The 20,813-nt window shown below is 41.0% G+C and overlaps 1 protein-coding gene across 7 annotated transcripts; it reads left to right on the top strand.

Annotated features, from left to right (window-relative positions):
* Nucleotides 1-2,945: 2,945 nt before the first annotated feature.
* On the top strand, nt 2,946-20,323 carry LOC115151996 (tropomyosin alpha-1 chain). Of its 7 annotated transcripts, XM_029696414.1 has the most exons (10): nt 2,946-3,175; nt 3,679-3,804; nt 3,956-4,081; nt 8,067-8,200; nt 8,772-8,889; nt 9,161-9,231; nt 10,148-10,223; nt 10,626-10,688; nt 10,852-10,921; nt 18,741-20,323. In XM_029696414.1, the coding sequence occupies exons 1-10, from the start codon at nt 3,062-3,064 to the stop codon at nt 18,821-18,823; spliced, it is 981 nt and encodes a 326-aa protein (XP_029552274.1). In that variant the 5' UTR covers nt 2,946-3,061; the 3' UTR covers nt 18,824-20,323. The 7 variants fall into 7 exon arrangements, with proteins under 7 accessions (XP_029552274.1, XP_029552270.1, XP_029552268.1 ...); XM_029696410.1 differs by lacking the exons at nt 3,956-4,081; nt 10,148-10,223 and adding an exon at nt 9,436-9,511; XM_029696408.1 differs by lacking the exon at nt 3,956-4,081.
* The last annotated feature ends 490 nt before the right edge of the window (nt 20,324-20,813 follow it).

Consider the following 20,813-nt stretch of genomic DNA (forward strand, 5'->3'; position numbering starts at 1 on the left):
CCAAGCAAACACATAATTATACCACTTTAGATTTGTTTTAGCTTGACTTCAATGGCAGGGAAACAGAAATGTAGGGTTCTGCAGCTGTAAAAAGCTACCAGGACTGAAACATAGTTGATACACTAAGTCAAACTAAACTCTGACTACTCTCTATGTTCTGCAACTTGCACTTTAAAATCATATTCATGTGTGGATTTGATAATAGGGGAAACATTTGTTGTTTTCTAAATTTACAATATAACATTTTCATACATTGATCATTCTAGGAATTATATACTTCTCATCTTTAATCAAAGAAGGATTATCTTCCTTTTTTTCAGCAACCATAATATCCCTATGGAAATATGAACCCTGACCTCTAAAAACAATAGTGTCTAAACTCAAAAAAGAGTTTGTGACGATTCTCATCAAAGCAATGCCAATGCAAATCTAGCATGCCACCACAAACTTATTTTTACTGTTTCACACCGAAAATACTATAGGGACAATTATGGGCACCGAAGATCGAGCTCAGAATACAATACTAAAGGACATAGAGGCCGTGCAGACACAATGCAACTTTACTGTCAATAATTGTGTTGCTATTCTCTCATAGTCCTGCTGTGATGATAAGGTCTGCAGTCTGTCACTCTATTTGGAATGCAATATTAAAATAAATGTACACAGTACAAGTAGACATAACTTGTTCTGACAGTCTTGCAATGTCGGGTAAGAATTGAGATCAATGTTGTATATATTGCAGCTGTAGTGTATACTGTATCTCTGAGTGGGAGTTATATTAATGAAAACAAACCATCGTGGCATATTCACAGCATGATGAAAAGTTTTAAGGACGAACGTTCAACTGAACCCTGACCTCTAAACCATATGTCTCAAAGATCACTATTCAGAGTCACCGTGAAAAAAAAGCAGTTAGAGACAAATGTGGAGCTATTATTTTCTCTGCCAATTATTATTATACAAGGAGCTCTCTGCTACAGCATGGTCTGGCTTAGCCCTGCAGGATCATCAGAACATCTTAATACTACCTGTCACTCAAAGCCCATGGCACATTGACCACACTGACTAACTACACTGTCAGTCTGTCTGGAGTCTGTGCTTACTCATGATTACTCTTAGAACAATGGGTCTGGGAGTACAAGTTTGTCAAGATTTGCTCCAGAAATGGTGGGCACCATCCACTATCCTTATACTCTGTTATTGTGGGACTGGAGCCCAGTATTACTATCTCGAACTTCTCCAACAAAATAATAAATTAATGGCAATCAACCTATTTCATTTGCTGTGATAACAATTTCAACAGCCAAAATCCAAAGTGAACAGAATACGATAAAAAGCTTGGATTAATCTAGAGGTTTATCTCATATGGTTTGGCCTGAACAATTAGCGTAGCGACGTAGTTGAACTTTACAAACCAAGGCAGGTGATGAAAGGAGAAGACGATCTTAAAAATATCCTCAGAAGAATCTTGGTGAGGACAAAGAAAGACTCAAGAAAGGCCTATGCTTCTTTAAGCTTTCTGTCTGGCTTTGTACATTATGATAAGAAATACAGTATATTTGCACACTAATCACAATTAGTGATTAGGCCTACTTAATGGACTTCGATTTTGTTTTCCCAATATCAACTTTGACTGTTCGGGTGCTTCACAAATGGCTCTACTTTTGGTCAATTATGGCAAATTTGTATCCGTTCAGTTATGGTTAGCCTTCAATGCTGTGGATAATATGAGGGATTGTCAAACAGATCAATTCATTTAATTATTCATATTTCTCGAATTTCCCAACTTAAACATTTGCTAAAAAAACCTGTCATGTACTGTAGGGCCATTTAAAGTTTTCATAAAACTAGGCAAGTCAGTTAAGAACAAACCCTTATTTACAATGACGGCCTACCCCAGCCAAACCTTAACGACGCTGGGGTGATTGTGTGCCGCTCTATGGGACTCCCAATCACAGCCGGTTGTGATGCAACCTGGAATCAAACCAGGGTCTGTAATGACACCTCTAGCACTGAGATGCAGTGCATTAGACTCCTGCGCCACTCGGGAGCCCACAGTAAGCCTTCCCTGTAGATAGTTTTTTACGATTACTATTCATATATCCATCTTGAACAGTCTAAACAGCAGTGACAGTTCTCTAACATGAGAACTACACAGCTACTGTAGACTGTCAAAGGGAGTAGGTGGGCTGTTGAAATACCATCACACTTGGGTATCCCATGGAGTCTGTCTGGCTTAAAGAGTTAGCCGGGAGGCTACTTGATACATTATCTGGCTCTTCTCAGATTGTGAACAATGCCTAGAGGGGATGGTTGAGATTTTCACCAGCAGTACCTCTTCACTGACTGTACACTTGACCTGAGTTAATACAACACCTCCCAGTAGGACAACTTCAACACAAATGCTGATGTAAGCCCTGCAGACAGCTCCATGAGTAGCACTGGGTACTGGCACAGTTGTCTACGGTCCAGTATCCTGGGACAAAATGACCAAAAAAAACATTTAACAAGATTTGAAATCAGCTCAGAATGGACAAATGTCAATACATTTTACATACTGTACTGTATGGCCCACAGCTAACATGCTGTTTCTAAGCTGTTTATAAAATGCACTGATGCAACTGTATAATAATGTGTCAACTCCATATGGGTAAATGCACATGTTTCTCACAGTTCCTCTCCATCTTCTCGGGATAGTGTCCTTCCCAAACAGCAGCACTTTAGAAATCTGAACCTACGTTTTGAGGGGGCTGCTCTTTCCTCCCCATCAAATCCTTATATAGTCATATCAATGGTCAAATGTCTGAGAGCAGCGAATCACCGGAGCAGATCCATAAAAAAAGATACGGCAAGGGGAGGCACCCCCGAGATGCCGTCTCCAAAAAAGTATTGGATGTCCAAAGGAATTCAGTCTCCCCCCCCTTGAAAGTACTTATTTGACAGGGCACAGTCAGACAGAGCTTGCACTCCCACCAAGGTTCAGTAAGGCACAGACGCTCAGTCTTCTTCCTCGGCTCTCTTTTTGGAACATTTGGTGGAGCCAAGCAAAAAATAAGCAGCCATGGATGCCATCAAGAAGAAGATGCAGATGCTCAAGCTCGACAAGGAGAATGCCTTGGACAGAGCTGAGGGAGCCGAGGGAGACAAGAAGGCAGCAGAGGACAAGAGCAAACAGGTCGGCATTTTATTTGGAAAATTGAAATGATCCTTGAAAAAGCACCCGAATACCCGTGTCTCTGTGCGCCGCTGTCTCTTAATATGGACCACCTCTACAATGTGGATGTATCACTTTTATGGATCATTCAAAATAAGGAGTATTAAAGTTATATATATGAATAACTTTTCACAACTGGTAGGCTAATTCGTGACGTGGGTATGAATTATTGGAATAATTTTGTGAGAAATTATGTATATTTCACTTATTGATGTGTGGATGGAGTTGTATTACTGTAGCCTTAGATTCTACAACAAAATTGTGAATAAAAAATAACTGTAGGGAAATTATAAATGGGAATAATAGAAACATTACTGTAATGGTGAATATTGCTGTTGTGGGGAATATGGATAGGCTATTGAGAAATATGTAGCCTATACTTTCAGAATAATTGCATTAGTATTATCACTTGTTTCAGATGCTCTATTCAACTAAATAAAATGTTGTCCTTTGTGCATGTGTAGTTAGAGGATGAAATAAGTGAGTTGGAAAAGAAATTGCGGATCACCGAAGATGAGAGAGATAAAGTGCTTGATGAATTCCAAGCCGCCGAGGAAAAATTGCTGAGTGCCGAGGAGGTGGCCACCAAGGTATTTTGTGTGGCTCGCATGATTTTCCCTAACTTCTCTATTCTCTCTCCCTTTCGCTGTCTGTCTGCGCTCTTGTGCCTTGTGTGCGCTCACGCCCTCTGTTTCCCGCTGATCACCCCTGTGAAACTATCCGCACTAAAACACACCTCAGCTCGAGGATGACGTGATAGCTCTGCAGAAGAAGCTGAAGGGAACAGAGGATGAGTTGGACAAGTACTCTGAGTCTCTTAAGGATGCCCAGGAGAAACTTGAGCTGGCTGAGAAGAAAGCCACTGATGTAAGTAAAGGGCACAAAATCACAATTCCTGCACACTGCTTCCCACGTCTTTTCTGTCTCACAGATCGAACTGTAAAACATGTAAAATGACAGTGTAACGTGAGAGGCCTTTGTTCTGTCTCATCATTTGGTTTAAAGACCATTCTCAGATTGCCAAATGTAGGCAGCGCACCTGTCCAGCCCTATATGTCTATGGGCCAACTGGAAAGTAACCTATTATGCTATATGGATAATATTTCAATCACATAAACGATCATGATATCGTGCCAGATATTGTTGAACTGTCATTTTATATATTTTGTTGATGTTTGTGTTTGTTTGTCTGTTGTCAAAGATCACAAGTCACCTAAGTCATATCAACCTTAAAAACAAAAGTGTTTCAGTTTTCTTGTGTTTGAAAATGTCTCCACATTTGAGATGGCCTACATATGATATCCCCAAGCTATATGCTACATCAATGTAAGACAGTAAATCAAGTTCTACTCTACAGCTCCTTAAGAGGGGACATTTATGAGTTGAAACTGAATTAGTTAAAAGTGACGTTTCCAAGCAGAAAGCGAGCACAGCGCAGCGCAGGGATAAATATAGCTCACTGCTTTATATGGTCAATGGTCAAGTTAGACTGAGATCACTTCTTTGGGCTGTTCTTGAAACAGACTACATACAGTCATTTCGATTTTCCTCTGAACATGTCATTTTTTGTTCCTAAAGCTGATGTTTTGAGGTCAGTTTAGTTAAACCCATAGGCTACCGAGAGTGTAATTTGGCTGCTTGCAGGGAACATTTTAATTAGGGAAATACTACATAAAATGGGAAACTATGCCGAAAATGTGTGCCTGTAGATTCATGCGTGACACAAGGAGCTGCATCCAGGAGCAGAAGAAAAGTAAAAAATATATAGGCTGGAGTTGTATGGGATGATAATCCGAGGCTAAGTAAAGATTAACAACAACAAAAAACATTAGAATAATCAACAAATGAAGAGGTTATCAAATGAAATGTGACATTCTGTTGACAACTAATTTTCTTTCATTTATTGAAAGTGTCCATAGGGTAGCCTACATCTCAATAGACTGAAGGAACTTCCTATGCTCATCTCCTTTCCTTTATCTGCGTTGATATCATTTTTACTTTACCTTTTTTTAACTAGGTAGTCAGATAAAGAACCAATTCTTATTTTCAATGACGGCCTTGGGGTGGCTTTCTTCTGCCTTGTTCAGGGGCAGAACGACAGATTCGATCTAGTCCAACGCTCTAACCACTAGGCTACCTGCCACCCCAATATAATATAGTTAAACTGGTGAAAGTCAGTTCATGGAAGGCATTCGCTATTGTGATTCATCTATCTTATGTTTTCATATCACTGCAAATGAAGGAAAATAGATCAGGAAAGAAACCACTTGTTGAACTCCTTGAGTAAGATTCTACAAATGCATATAGAGTGCCTCATCTTGGGCTATTTAGGAACTACAATCTGAAAATCTTTTCAGTCCCATGTGTACTTTATAGATAATACCAGCAGATGGTGCTATATGCCAGTGCACGGTAGCCCACCTGAGGAACGCTTATAATAACAAGGCGTGCCCTTATCATCACTGTATGTCTACCATATATACACTTTTTATTAAGACCAAATGTTGTTTAACCATTATTATATTACGAAAAAAAACGACATCAATATTTGTTTGTATACGTTTCAATATATTTTCGTTTGTTATAGTCTTGGACTTGGCTATGAAACTGATGGTTACTTCCGGTGTAATGTTCAGTTATTGCTGTGTGCGTCCTCACAGACGACTCGAGTATCGCGGGCAGCCATCCTCGTACATTCCAGGGCGTCGTTGTGCTCCATGTCCATTCCAAGGAAAGTCTCAAAAACGTCGTTTTCTTAGCAAGTTGACATAATGGCAGGTATAACATCATTGGAAGCGGTTAAACGGAAAATAAAAACCTTGCAACAGCAGGCTGACGGTGCCGAAGAAAGAACTGAAAGACTACAGAGAGAATTGGGTTTGGAGAGGAAAGCCAGAGAATCAGTAAGCATGTCATAAAATAACTGCAAAGTTGTACAATTGTTTCAAAATATGTATCAAGTGCAACAATGATATATTCATTTTGCAATGTTTAATGTCCGAGGGAGTTGCACAGGCTGTAAAATGCATGGTGATGCACACTGACATAGCGGAATTTCTCCGACATCCCGTTGTGGTGTTTGGTAGCTAACAAACTAAATGTGTCATGCTCATTGCTGACAATACGCCAACTCTTGACAGATTACGAGTTTGAGACCAACTGGATGACCAAAAATGATTTCCTCAAGTGTAAATAGTGTTCAGCAGTGGCGGTAGAGGACTTCAGGCCTTTTGATGGATTTAAATGATACTTTGTAATCACGCTTATTTTGTACCCCGTGAATATTTGTATCTTAATTGATGGACATGATGTAACTGTTGCCACAAGCAGTTCTTGCAGCATTGTTAGGCCTACATTGTTTCATGGTACTGCATCACCCCCAGTATTTTCATTTCTTATGCTAGGCTACTTATTGCTCATACTTTAGTTTGTATTGTTACCTAAAGATTACATTTGAGTAAATTATACTCTCTTTGACATAATTGCAGCACAACGTTTACTCAACTCATTTTGAAACTCTTTCACTTAAGCAGGAAGGAACTTCAAAATAAATGCTGCAACAGAGCTGAGGAACATCAATAACAGACTGTTGTTAATTCTGTCAGCTATGTTTTAAACAAGGTTTCTGTTATAAGGACAAAGTTGTCACATATTCTAAAGAACAGGGGGCCAGACTCTGACCTATAGAAACAGGAAATACAGCCTATAATGCATTTGCATTTGGAAGGTTAATTGCCCTCATCAACATGGTCACTTCAGAAGCTCCTTATATGACTAGGTTATTGGTCGTTTATTTAAAGGAAACACTTGTGGCTTTGGGGTGGGGTTTTAAACGGCACTAGATGAACTAATATATCTTAATTTCACTGGCTTGTTTCTATATCTCCATTCGCAACATGAGATGGACTTTGATCCTGTACACCACTCTTACAAGTCTTGGTATGTGATCAGGCCTCTGAGTGGTAAATCAGGTGTAAAGACAGGGTAATGCCACTGCACATACTCATAAACCAAGGTCAGATATGGTTGCCTTTTGGTTTCCATACAAAAAAGTGTTTTTAAGATTTAAAATAAGTAGCCTTTTAGTGCATATAGAAACAAAAAAAGAATGGAGGAGTGGCTGTCCCTAGCCATTGTTTCTGCTATCAAATGTTCAGTTTTATTACCACATATAAAAGCATACCTGTAGCATTGTAGCTGAATTTCACTTCCTCTGTATCAAATGTCTTATAAAAGAAAATAGTGCAACGGTTAAATAACATAATAGTACTGAAGGTAAGCTAATTAGAACATTAAGGGGAAAAACTTGATAGTAAGTCACACCACAACATGTCACCAGTCAAATAACAATAAAGATAGAGTAGCCATTTTGTGACATGAAAGCTGAACTTAATCGAATCTTCAGTTTTGGTCCACTGGGGACTCCTTCAGTGGTTGTGTGTGGCCTTTGGCAGTGTAAACCTCTGTGGCACAATGACTGCAGCCAGCTCCTTGTTAATGTCCCCTCTGGGGTCTCATAATGAGGCTAGGTATTCAGCCTGTGCCAGCCAGGAGCATTGTTCTCATTACACACAGTGTGTGGAGTGCAGCACAGCACAGGGGAATCCTCCTGGGAAGGCCCTCTTCTCTCCCCAACAGATGCCACTGCCGTTAGGCTGACAGATGCAGAAAGCACCACTTAAATAGTAATTACCCAGACCGCTCACCTATAAGACACTGAAGTGGAAGAGTCACCAGTGTTTTTGATGTTGATATTTGTTTGTGTGTCCTTGAGAGTACTGTATATGTATGTTTGTCTGTCTTAATACATTTTGCCCCAAGATGCAGGTTTTGACATGTTCTTCTCTCCTAGGCTGAGGCCGATGTCGCTTCCCTTAACAGACGTATCCAGCTGGTTGAGGAGGAGTTGGATCGTGCTCAGGAGCGTCTGACGACTGCCCTGACCAAGCTGGAGGAGGCTGAGAAGGCGGCTGATGAGTCTGAGAGGTGTGCACTTATTGAGGACAGGGAGTTAGACTGTTTCCCTTGCTCCTTACTGTATTTGGAGTTGTTAGGGCCTTTAGACTAAGGGCAGCTTAAGCCTAAGTCATGACTTGCGGTGCCACTGACCAATTTCAACAAACACAAGCTGTTTTTCGAGACTGAGGTCCTGAATAAATGGGCCGTGACGCGAGGCTCTGTTTCCATTCCTTTGTTTGGTGTATAAACAGCCCCTCTGTGCTGCACAGCCCAGTGCCTGAACTCTATTGAGGCTGTAGGTCAGACCCTGTGTGGGCTAGGCCTGCCCTGTCATCCCCAGTGCTACAGCAGTGCAGTATTTTCCCCATCAGTCCCATAAGAAAGCTGTCAGGCCACGCCTTGACATTGAAAGGGCATATTAAAGATTCACTAGCAGCCAGCCAGTCTGGATGTGCACTGGGCGTACACTGCCCACCCACATTTAGTCTTGGACTCAAACTATTGATCTGAGTCATTGAGTTACCGCGCAGTGCTGCTATGAGCCTTGGGATGGGACTCTTTCTAATGTCTACTGGCTCTCTCTCCCTTCCCTGCTCAGAGGCATGAAGGTCATTGAGAACAGGGCCTCCAAGGATGAGGAGAAGATGGAGCTGCAGGAGATCCAGCTGAAGGAGGCCAAGCACATCGCTGAGGAGGCTGACCGCAAATACGAGGAGGCGAGTCTCTCAGCTGCTGCAGTTGTTGGCTGCTGTCTCTACAGCCCAGCCTCCCCACAACCTTCCTTTAACCTACAATAACATAATGGCACACACACGTATGATTGAGTCCACTTTGTAAAGTAAACATGGTGATTTAGTCATCTCTACCCTGACATACCCCAATTCACATAGGGTATATGTACAGTACACAGATATATTGTGTGTGTGTGTGTGTGTATACACAGCCTTTTTGTGTATAGTTTAACTCCTTGGTATTCTGTACCTAAAGGTTGCCCGTAAGCTGGTCATCATTGAGAGTGATATGGAGCGTACAGAGGAGCGCGCTGAGCTTTCAGAAGGGTAAGATCTAATGCCCTTACAGTAACGCTGCACTTAATTAACATGCATGGCTGGAATTATTTAACATTCTACTTCAACACCGGCTCCTGGCTCAAAGTTGAGTTTATTTTCAACATGTTGCTCACGCTCGTTGTTGCATGTACTATTAATTTGCATGTGTTCCATGTTTTGAATGGCCGTATCGTTCGCCACATCCACTAACAGACGGATTCGAAGAGCGGAGGATGAACTAAGAGTTTTGGAACAAAGCTTAAAATCACTCACAGCTTCCGAAGCAAAGGTACTGCAGACTAACAATGTATTTTGTTAGACCTATCTTCATAGACTTTTGTACTACTTCCTCTTGTCACGTTCATTCACTCTGCTGAATGAAGCCTCTTTCCTCTTTGTACCTTGCTCTGCTTTGCTATATTTTACTATGTTTGAGCTTACGCTCGGGATATCCTAAAACTAGAACCTTTTACACCTCTAACCTGGCAGGGACTGTGCAAGAATAACATCTTTCACATGCAGTACTAGCTAGTATTCCTTCACATGCAGTACTAGCTAGTATTCCTTCACATGCAGTACTAGCTAGTATTCCTTCACATGCAGTACTAGCTAGTATTCCTTCACATGCAGTACTAGCTAGTATTCCTAATCTGACCAAATCTGCATGCTAAAAGGCATTTCTAAAAGTTTCTTTGTAGTCTACTCTCCACCTCTGTTAATATTGTCATGTTCCTGCTGTGTTGAGGTACTTTGGTCTCCTTCCTGTAGTTCCGCTAGTTCATATTCATTTTGTTTTATTTCTTCTCCCCTTTCCTGCTCTCCTTCTCTCCTTCCTGCTTCCATTTCTCATTGGTGTCTCAATATCCCCCTCCATTTCGGCACACTTTTCTCTGGACCCTCTGCACCTTCTCCCTTCTAACACCAGCAAATGCTCTGAGCTTGAAGAAGAGTTGAAAACTGTGACCAACAACCTGAAGTCACTGGAGGCCCAGTCTGAGAAGGTAGGTAGTCTGCTGCTGTGTTCAGACATGCTGTCCATACCAGCTTCTCCAGAGCCATGCTGGAGAAAGAATGGATGGAAGGAACCTGAAGAACCATTTACAGCATCACTTTGTTCAATGGATACAGTATCTGGCATACAAATTGCCTTGGTCTAAGATTAGTCAAACTTTGTACTTTCTGAAGATGTAAGGCAAATGGACCTTCCAGTATTTTTTCTGTCAATTGAATATGAACCTATTGTATCATGGTAGAACTGTATTATGATAAATTGTCATTAGATGTAAAGTCTTTGTTTTATATAAAATGTAAAGTGAGTGTTTTTAGGCTTTGTATCTGTCTCTGTAAACTGGTGGGGTGTAGCGGTTATCTGTGGGTAAATGCATGTCTCTTTTGGTCCACAGTACTCACATAAGGAGGACAAGTATGAGGAGGAGATGAAGGTCCTCACCGACAAGCTGAAGGAGGCAAGTTTCACAACCCCCCCCCCCCCCCCCCATCTACAGACTTTGGCCAGAGGCCAGGCTATTTCAGTGCTGTAGGTACTGTAGGCCTAAACTATCACAGTATCACTCACCGTGTGAACTTTAAAGACCTACTGATTGTTAAGAACCTGTCTGTCTACCACAGGCTGAGACACGTGCTGAGTTCGCTGAGAGATCAGTAGCCAAGCTTGAGAAGACCATTGACGACTTGGAAGGTATTACGTTTTTGCAGTTAATTTCAAAACTGTGCTTTGGTCTGTTTGGACTAGGCCTACATTTTATACTGTCAGTTGGGTTCATTCATGGCCATTCGGTGAGTGTCTACTTTCCAAATCTCTTCAAGAGGAGGAAATCCTCTTCCCTTTTTTTCCTACACCTCAATCTAATCTTTTCTACCTCTCATTTCCATTATTATCAGTGTCTTTTGAGCAACACGCACCCATTGAGTCCATCTACGTTTGGGTTACAGCTGAGTGGAAATTACATTGGTATTTGGACATTTGACAGGTCTTCCTCGTCACTATATTTAAGATTGTTCATAGATTGGGTTGCTTTTGCCTGATTCCCGTAAATCATCCATCTGTTGGTTAAAGAATATCTCATGAGGCTGTCATAGTAATTAGTAGGGCTGAGGAAGCAGCCATATGGTAATGGTATCTCTGACATGAGATGTTCAAGGGCCAGCTCCAGTAATATGTTCACTATTTCTTGATGATGCTGAAGAATTTGTCATGGCCTCATTCAGATTGCTTTTCTATCCTCTTCTGGTATAATGTTTTTTCCTTTTCCACTCTGTCCATCTCTCTCTCTCTCTCCCTCCCTCTGGGGTCTTGCTGATGACTTGGACACCCTTCACCCCCCCCCCCCTTCCCACGCACCCCTCCATTTCTGCCCCCTCCTCCTCCCTTTTTGGTGCACTTGGTCCACGTCCCAATAGATGAGTTGTATGCCCAGAAACTGAAGCACAAGGCCATCAGCGAGGAGCTGGACCACGCCCTCAATGACATGACTTCCATGTAATTCTTCAACTGCGCTGCCTGCTTGTGCCTCTGTCGCCTCCTTGCACCTCACCTCCCCATTGTCCAGCCATCACACCCTTCTGTTCTGTCTCTGATGTTCTCCATCCATCTGCTGTTTTGTGTTCATACAAAATAAAGTGGTTACTGTTAGAAAGCAGCTATCATTTTTATACACAAGGTAGTCTTAAGGTCATAGTCAAGGGATGGGCTTAAGGGTGGTTGTATCTTGTCTGTAAGTACGGGCCAATTATGTGGTATGTGTTTAAGCTCAGTCAGTGGTTTCCTCTCACACTAACTTGTGTGTGGTTGTGAGGACATTCTCTCCATGATAGTCACAGTAACCATTTTAGCAGTACAGTGTGTGAGCCTAGAGACTAGTTTTGTATGAACAGAATACAGCATGGAGGTTCTTTTGTTTACTGATTTGGACTTTAATTTTGATAACTACCATATTGTATTACTTTTTACGTCCTCTTAATTTGTTTTGTGAGTATTTGAAATGTACATTGTTCAACCAACAAAATTTAAAATCTTAATTTCAAAATATTCACTATATTTTGGCAACCCTTAATGCATGTGAGGTGTCTATTGAAATGCAATACAACTCTTTGTATTTCAATGTGAGCCTTCTACTGGGTATTACATTGAGAAACACAATGTGCTTTGTTTCTTTTCTGTACCTTTTCAAGTGTAGCTCACTTGTATCTACTACTAACAAGGTTTACTTCTGTATGGAAGAAAGGCCCCCTTAAAGTTCCTTTTTGTTCTGTGATAACCACAGTTGAGGGTGAACTGCACAATCTGGTTGCTTTTGGAAGGTGGGTTTTAGGGGCACCGAGCAAATGCAGACTTTGTCAAACCAAAGCTGTACGACGAGCACCACGTATGACTGAGGGGTTTATTCAAGTGACACTTCTCATGTCATCAGAGAAGTTTGGTCCAACCTTTTGTGTTTTGAGGTGGTTGAGTAGTTGCCGTACGTTGTCTGTATTCCTCACAGTGGGGCGTTGTGGCTCTAGCCTGTCCTGTGTGCTGTGGCTCCAGTAGCGCTGGTGTGTTGCTAAATGTGTCACTCTTCCAACAGAATCTTTGTGTTGTGGAAAAATAAAGCTTACGTAACAGAAAGAGAAACTTCCTTCTATCTCAAGCGCTCTAATAAAACTAGGATGCCTTGATGTTAGTCAAGTTTTCCTTGTTTTTATGTCTAAGAATTATTTTATTTAACCAGGTAGGCCAGTTGAGAACAAGGTCTCATTTACAACTGCGACCTGGGCAAGATAAAGCAAAGCAGTGCGACAAAAACAAAGTTGCACATAAACAAGCGTACAGTCAATAACACAATAGAAAAATCTATGTATTGTGTTTGCAAATGTAGGAAGGTAGGCAATAAATAGGCCATAGAGGAAAAATAATTACAATTTAGCATTAATACTGGAGTGATGATTGTGCAGATGATGATGTGCAAGTAGAGATTCTGGGGTGCAAGAGGGAAAGTAATAATATGGGGATGAGGTAGTCAGGTGTGCTATTTACAGATTGGCTGTGTATGGGTACAGTGATTGGTAAGCTGCTCTGACAGCTGATGCTTAAAGTTAGAGAGGGAGATGGACTCCAGCTTCAGAGGTTTTTGCAATTCGTTCCAGTCATTGGCAGCAGAAAACTGGAAGGAAAAGGCGACCAAAGGAAGTGTTGACTTTGGGGATGATCAGCGCAATATACCTACTGGAGCGTGTGCTATGGGTGGGTGTTGCTATGGTGACCAGTGAGCTGAGATAAGGTGGGGCTTTACCTAGCATAGACTTATAGATGACCTGGAGCCAGTGGGTTTGGCGATGGATATGTAGTGAGTGCCAGCCACCAAGAGCATACAGGTCGCAGTGGTGGGTAGTATTTGGGGCTTTGGTGCTAAAACGGATGGCACTGTGATAGACTACATCCAGTTTGCTGAGTAGAGTGTTGGGGGGCTATTTTGTAAATTACATCACCATAGTCAAGGATCGGTAGGATAGTCAGTTTAACGAGGGTATGTTTGGCGGCATGAGTGAAGGATGCATTGTTGCAAAATAGGAAGCCGATTTTAATTTTGGATTGGAGATGCATAAGGTGAGTCTGGAAGGAGAGTTTAGTCTAACCAGACACCTAGGTAGTTGTTCACATATTCTAGGTCAGAACCGTCCAGAGTAGTGATGCTAGTCGGGTGGGAGGGTGCGGGCAGCGATTGGTTGAAGAGCATGCACTTAGTTTTACTAGCATTTAAAAGCAGTTGGAGGCCACGCCATACAACACTCCGTTGTATGGCGTTGAAGCTCGTTTGGAGGTTTGTTAAGTGTCCAAAGAAGGGCCAGATGTATACAGAATTGTGTCGTCTGCGTAGAGGTGGATCAGAGAATCACCAGCAGCCAGAGCGTCATCATTTTTATATACACACACACACACACACACACACACAGAGAGAGAGCAAAGAGTCGGCCCGAGAATTGAACCCTGTGGCACCCCCATAAGACTGCCAGAGGTCCGGACAACAGGCCCTCCGATTTGACACACTGAACTCTATCTGAGAAGTAGTTGGTGAACCAGGCGAGGCAGTCATTTGAGAAGCCAAGGCTATTGAGTCTGCCGATAAGAATGCGGTGATTGACAGTCGAAAGCCTTGGCCAGGTTGATGAAGACGGCTGCACAGTACTGTCTTTTATCGATGGCGGTTATGATATCGTTTAGGACCTTGAGCGTGGCTGAGGTGCACCCATGACCAGCTCAGAAACCAAATTGCATAGTGGAGAAGGTATGGTGGGATATTGGTGATCTGTTTGTTAACTTGGCTTTCGAAGATTTTAGAAAAGGCAGGATGGATATAGGTCTATAACAGTTTGGGTCTAGTGTCTCCCATTTGAAGTGGGGGATGACTGCGGCAGCTTTCCAATCTTGGAGATCTCATACAATACGAAAGAGGTTGAACAGGCTAGTAATAGGGTTGCAACAATTTCGGAGGATAATTTTAGAAAGAGGGTCCAGATTGTCTAGCCCAGCTGATTTGTAGGATTCCAGATTTTGCAATTCTTTCAGAACATCAGCTGTCTGGATTTGAGTGAAGGAGAAGCGGGGGGTGGGTTTGGGCAAGTTGCTGCAGGGGGTGCTGAGATGTTGGCCGGGGTAGGGGTAGCCAGGTGGAAAGTATGGCTAGCTGTGGAAAAAATGCTTATTGAAATGATCTATTATCGTAGATTTATCGGTGGTAACAGTGGTTCCTATCCTCAGTGCAGTGGGCAGCTGGGAGGAGGTGCTCTAATTCTCCATGGACTTTAGTGTCCCAAACCTTTTCAGAATTAGTGCTACAGGAAGCAAATTTCTGTTTGAAAAAGCTAGCCTTGTCTGTCTTAACTGTCTGAGTATATTGGTTCCTGACTTCCTTGAAAAGTTGCATATCGCGGGGGCTATTCGATACTAATGCAGAACGCCACAGGATGTTTTTGTGCTGGTCAAGTCTGGGGTGAACTAAGGGCTATATCTGTTCTTAGTTCTACATTTTTTTTTAATGGGGCATGCTTATTTAAGATGGAGAGGAAAGCACTTTTGAAGAGCAACCAGGCATCCTCTACTGACGGGATGAGGTCAATATCCTTCCAGGATACCCGGGCCTGGTCGATTAGAAAGGCCTGCTCGCTGAAGAGTTTTAGGGAGTGTTTGACAGTGGTGAGGGGTGGTCGTTTGACTGCGGACCCATAACTGATGCAGGCAATGAGGCAGTGATTGCTGAGATCCTGATTGAAGACAGCAGAGGAGTATTTAGAGGACAAGTTGGTCAGGATGATATCTAAGAGGGTGCCCATGGTTACGGATTTAGGGTTGTACCTGGTAGGTTCCTTGATAATTTGTGTGAGATTGAGGGCATCTATCTTAGATTGTAGGATGGCTGGGGTGTTAAGCATATCCCAGTTTAGGTCACCTAACAGTATAAACTCTGAAGATAGATGGGGGGCGATCAATTCACATATGGTGTCTAGGGCACAGTTGGGGGGTCTATAACAAGCGGCAACGGTGAGAGACTTGTTTCTGGAAAGGTAGATTTTTAAAATTAGAAGCCTGAATTGTTTAGGCACGGACCTGGATAGTATGACAGAACTCTACAGAACTGAACAAATGTTAGGGTGCTAACATTCTTACACTTTCAGTTGACAGTACATCTAATGATTTGATTGTCAAATCAACAGCAATGGACATTAAAAGGTTCATTCATTTTGAGGGGCAAGATGCATTTTGTGCACTGTACTGAACATTTCTTGCAAGTAGGCCTACTGCACTCTTGTAGCTCTTATTCAACTTTCCCTCATTTATTGGGTCTAGCCCTAAGGGAATAATGGTTGTTACAGACTTATTGAAGGTCTTTAGGCGCATCATGGCGTTACTCATGTTGTTAAAACAAATGTAGCTGCTTAGGTGAGTGTAATTTGGCTTAGTACAATAAGTTAATGTAATGGTTTGATAGACAGGTGGCACATGTTGGGTTGCTATTGAACAGGTAGAGGAAAGTAGGAGTAAAGAGAAGGACAGTGTCTAAGATTGTCTGCCTCTGAGTGTTTGAAATAAGTGAGTTGGAAAAAGGATGGCAAGTATGATTGACCATTGCGATGTTGATGACATGACGTCTGTAATTTGCAATATCCTTTTATTGTTGAAAATAAATTAATATATTTTCATGGGGAAAATCCTGGGCATCTATGACATCAGGTAGTGGTCCTCCATACAAGGCTGAAATTTCAACTTTTATACTGCCTTAGATGCACCTATAAGACTTTAAGCAGGATCTGTACATGCCTTCTGGTTCTGGAAGTTATATTTAGGCTGTGAGTAGAGCCCACTAGACAAGTGTCTGGCAATTTATTACTTGTTTGCTCAATTATACATGCCCAGAGAAATGTTCAAATCTCCATTCACAAAGTTCAGAGGCATTCTACCCATCGCTTCTGCAGTTACTGCTCCACTGTTCTGTGGAGAGTAGAACTTGTATACTATATAATTTTCAAACAAGGTAATGTGGGATCACTTCACACCTGATTATACATGAAGCTTTCTCTTGAGCTCTCTAGTCTGGTACTGCACTGATTTCCTCTCTTCTTTCTCTTTCCTACCTGCTTTCTGACTGCCAAGATCACCTCTACCAGCAACTTGAGAAAAACCGCCTTCTCTCTAACGAACTAAGTGTCCTTGAATGAGGACTAAACACAGTGTGAATGTTTCATCTATTTAAGTAATGAGTTTATGTACAGTATTGCAATTGTGTGTGATGCTAATAATTCTGGAGCTAAGTGTTACTGCTGGAGTAACAAGCTAGCCGTTTTTTTGTTGTATTTTCTACATTGTTGAATAATAGTGAAGACATCAACTATGAAATAACACATATGTAGTAACCCAAAAAATATATATATTTTATAGTCTTCATAGTAGCCACCCTTTACCTTGACAGCTTTGCATTCTCTAAACCAGCTTCATGAGGAATGCTTTTCCAACAGTCTTGAAGGAGTTCCGACATATGCTGAGCACTTGTTGGCTGCTTTTCCTTCACTCTGCGGTCCAACTCATCCCAAACCATCTCAATTGGGTTGAGGTCGGGTGATTGTGGAGGCCAGGTCATCTGATGCAGCACTCCATCACTCTCCTTCTTGGTCAAATAGCACATACACAGCCTGGAGGTGTGTTGGGTCATTGTCCTGTTGAAAAACAAATGATAGTTCCACTAAGTGCAGATCAGATAGGATGGCATATCGCTGCAGAATGCTGTGGTAGCCATGATGCTTGTGTGCCTTGAATTCTAAATAAATCAGTGTCACCAGCAAAGCCCCCCACACCATAACACCACCTCCTCCATGCTTCATGGTGGGAACCACGCATGCGGAGATCCTCCGTTCACCTACTCTGCGTCTTACAAAGACAGTGGTTGGAACCAAAAATCTCCAATTTGGAGGACAGATTTCCACCAGTCTAATGTCCATTGATCGTGTTTCTTAGCCCAAGCAAGTTTCTTCTTCTTATTGGTGTCCTTTTAGTAGTGGTTTCTTTGCAGCAATTTGACCATGAAGGCCTAATCAGGCAGTCTCCTCTGAACAGTTGATATTGAGATGAACTCGGAAGCATTTATTTGGGCTGCAATCTGAGGCTAGTAACTGTAACAAACTAATCCTCTGCAGCAGAGGTAACTCTGGGATATCCTTTCATGTGGCAGTTATCACGAGAGACAGTTTCATCATAGCACTTGAAAAACTTTTAAGTTCTTATTTTTCAGAATTGACTGACCTTCAGGTCTTAAAGTAATGGACTGTCGTTTCTTTTTGATTATTTGAGCGGTTCTTGCCATAATATGGACTTAGCCCTATTTGGTAAAAGACCATCTTCTCTATTCCACCCGTGCATTGTCGCAACACAACTGATTGGCTCAAATGCATTTAAGGAAAGAAGTTCTACAAATTAACTTTTAACAAGGCACGCATGATAATTGAAATGCATTCCAGGTGACAACATCATGAAACTGGTTGACAGAATGCCAAGAGTGTGCAAAGCTGTCAAGGCAAAGGGTGGCTCCTTTGAAGAATCTCAAATATAACATATTTAGATATTTTTTTTACTTTTTTTTGGTTACTACATGATTCCATGTGTTATTTAATAGTTTTAATGTCTTATTATTCTACAATGTAGAAAATAGTAAAGAAAAACCCTCCAATATAAATCTGGGATTATCTCTAATCTGTATATTTACTGTATACTCTGACATACAACCAGGTAGTATATACAGTATTGTTAATTGTCCCTGTCTAAAGCATGGGGAAGGCTATGCTGTAAAAATATTTATTTCCTGCATGGTTACTGCCATAGCATAGTCACAGCATTTTGTTTTTCTCTAAAACTGAAAGTGTGTTGCTTTTGTTAGCTAATTATGTAGACCTAACTGTACGAAAGACTTCTTTTGCATGTTGTGTGATGGTAGCTTTGATTTTAATATTTTGTTTTATTTGCTGTCTAACAGAGAAACTGGCACATGCTAAAGAGGAGAACCTTGATATGCACCAGATGCTGGACCAGACTCTAATGGAACTAAATAACATGTGAAAGCCTGGTTTACCCACTATGGTTTGGGCTTTTTGTATTTGCACCTTGCTTGCCATGAGCCCTCATTCCATTCCATGCCCATGGTGAGGAACACATAACCAGATGCTTTTCCTTTTGCACCGTCCTGCTTTCAGTGGAACTCAACGAGGGAGCAGAACTAAGGGAAAGGTACAACATTTCCTTAATGAAGCCCAAAATGAGAAACACTTTTGTTTTTGCCAGCTGATTTATAATGTCAGCATTTTAATCATTGACATTAGTTCGCTTTTGACGAGTTATCAGGTGAAATGACGTATCATTTGCTACAAAGGTTGTATTTGGGTCATTCCACTTATTCGGTGTCTTTTGAGAGGTGTAACTTGGCGGGAGAACTTAATTTCACCCAATTTTGACATTCTGTCATAAAGAACATATGTTCAACTTAATGAAAACCAAGTTCTCATCTTAAGGTAAAAAAAAGTCATTTTAAATGACTAAGTGCCATATAAAGAAACAAGGTTGTCTGTAACAGGGTTGACAATTTCATCATAAATCTGCCATAAATTTCCATGTGACAGGGAATGGAAGGTTGTTGTGTGCAACAGGGAGCGGCAATTGAGCTTCACAAATAAAGTAGTTAACATTTGTAGCCTGTCTATAGTTAACAGGGTTGACGTGTTCTGCTTGACCCACTCTGTTTTCCACAACAAAATACCAGGAAATGGCCCAAAGAGTAGAACCAGCTCACCTGCTTATACACTGATTTGACTATTAGATGTTCAATGTTTCTTTTGGAATAAAAAAAATAAAATGTTTGGACTAGTTTCACCATATTAAAGAGTTCTGTTCAGGTAACAGGGTTGATCTTAAAATGAGGGGCAGTTTTATTTGTTTTTCCTTTAAAACTAATGATGGTGAAAACTTGAAGACATTTTGGGGTTAGGTGGGTTAAAATCTTCCTCAAAGTCAGAGGGTACACAGAGGGACTTGTCAAAATGCTGGATTTTGGCACTTAGGGCAAGTCTTTATTTGTGTTCATCTGAATTCTCCATGTAGTCTATTGTAGAGGACATTATTGAATACAACAGGCTTTTAAAACGAAATATTGGTGCACTATTTCTACTTCAAATATTGAAGGTACGCAAAAGGCACTCATTTCGTGGAACAACCCTTTTTATCTGCATTTGATAAATTAATTTAGTTTATATAGTAACATTATTTTGATTGTTTGGTGCCAATATTAAGCCCTGGCTAGAAGGGGATCTACTTACACTCCCAAAGTATATTTATTTTTCTTTTGATCCTGAAACTCATTACAAAATGCATGGCAACATTATCTTGCAAAATGCATTCCTGTTCTCGTTTTTTGTTTGTTTTATGTTTCTTCTTGTCTAGAGATATGACTCAATCATATGTGATTGTGCCTCGCATAAAACTATTGTTTTATTAAATGTAGATGTTTTAAATGTACATCATATCTGAAATGTATAAAATGAATATAAATAAAACCTCACAGTTTAAGATTTGTGTATTTTATTATATACTGTATTGTACAGTATCTTAACATTCTAGTAAGTTCCCATTGATCATATTGTAGGATGTATAAAAATATTATATTTTTTTTAATGGGTTACATAGTTTAAACTAATTCCAGAAGTTAATATTTTCAGCTTTCATGTTGAATTGAGAAGATGAGGGGAAGAAAGTGGTCCCCTTAAACACTGCTGCATAATCAACCTTGTTTAACCCTCAGCTCAGTGAGTGTTTCCAGAACAAATGGTAATCTGTTCATCTGCCAGCCTTATTACATTTACTCTGTGCTCATTCTGGTCTAGGCCTTAGTTTGACTTCCTAAGAGAGAAAGAACTTGTCACGAGTGCATGCTTATGGATCACTGCGGCTCTGAACACTGGACTGTGGGGCAATGCAGTAAAAATAGTAATGTTAGTCATACAATAATAGTCTATTTACACATGTAATTGATCTTATATTTGTGGTAATAAAGCTTGGT

This window comes from Salmo trutta, chromosome 17, assembly GCF_901001165.1.
Source record: "Salmo trutta chromosome 17, fSalTru1.1, whole genome shotgun sequence".
NCBI classification, from domain to species: domain Eukaryota; kingdom Metazoa; phylum Chordata; class Actinopteri; order Salmoniformes; family Salmonidae; genus Salmo; species Salmo trutta.

Coding starts and splice junctions, on each gene's coding strand:
- LOC115151996 (XM_029696414.1), top strand. CDS start 3,062: ATGGATGCCATCAAGAAGAAGATGCAGATGCTCAAGCTCGACAAGGAG. Junction 8,890..9,160: donor CTGACCGCAAATACGAGGAG/GCGAGTCTCTCA, acceptor CTGTACCTAAAG/GTTGCCCGTAAGCTGGTCAT. Junction 10,689..10,851: donor TCACCGACAAGCTGAAGGAG/GCAAGTTTCACA, acceptor TGTCTACCACAG/GCTGAGACACGTGCTGAGTT.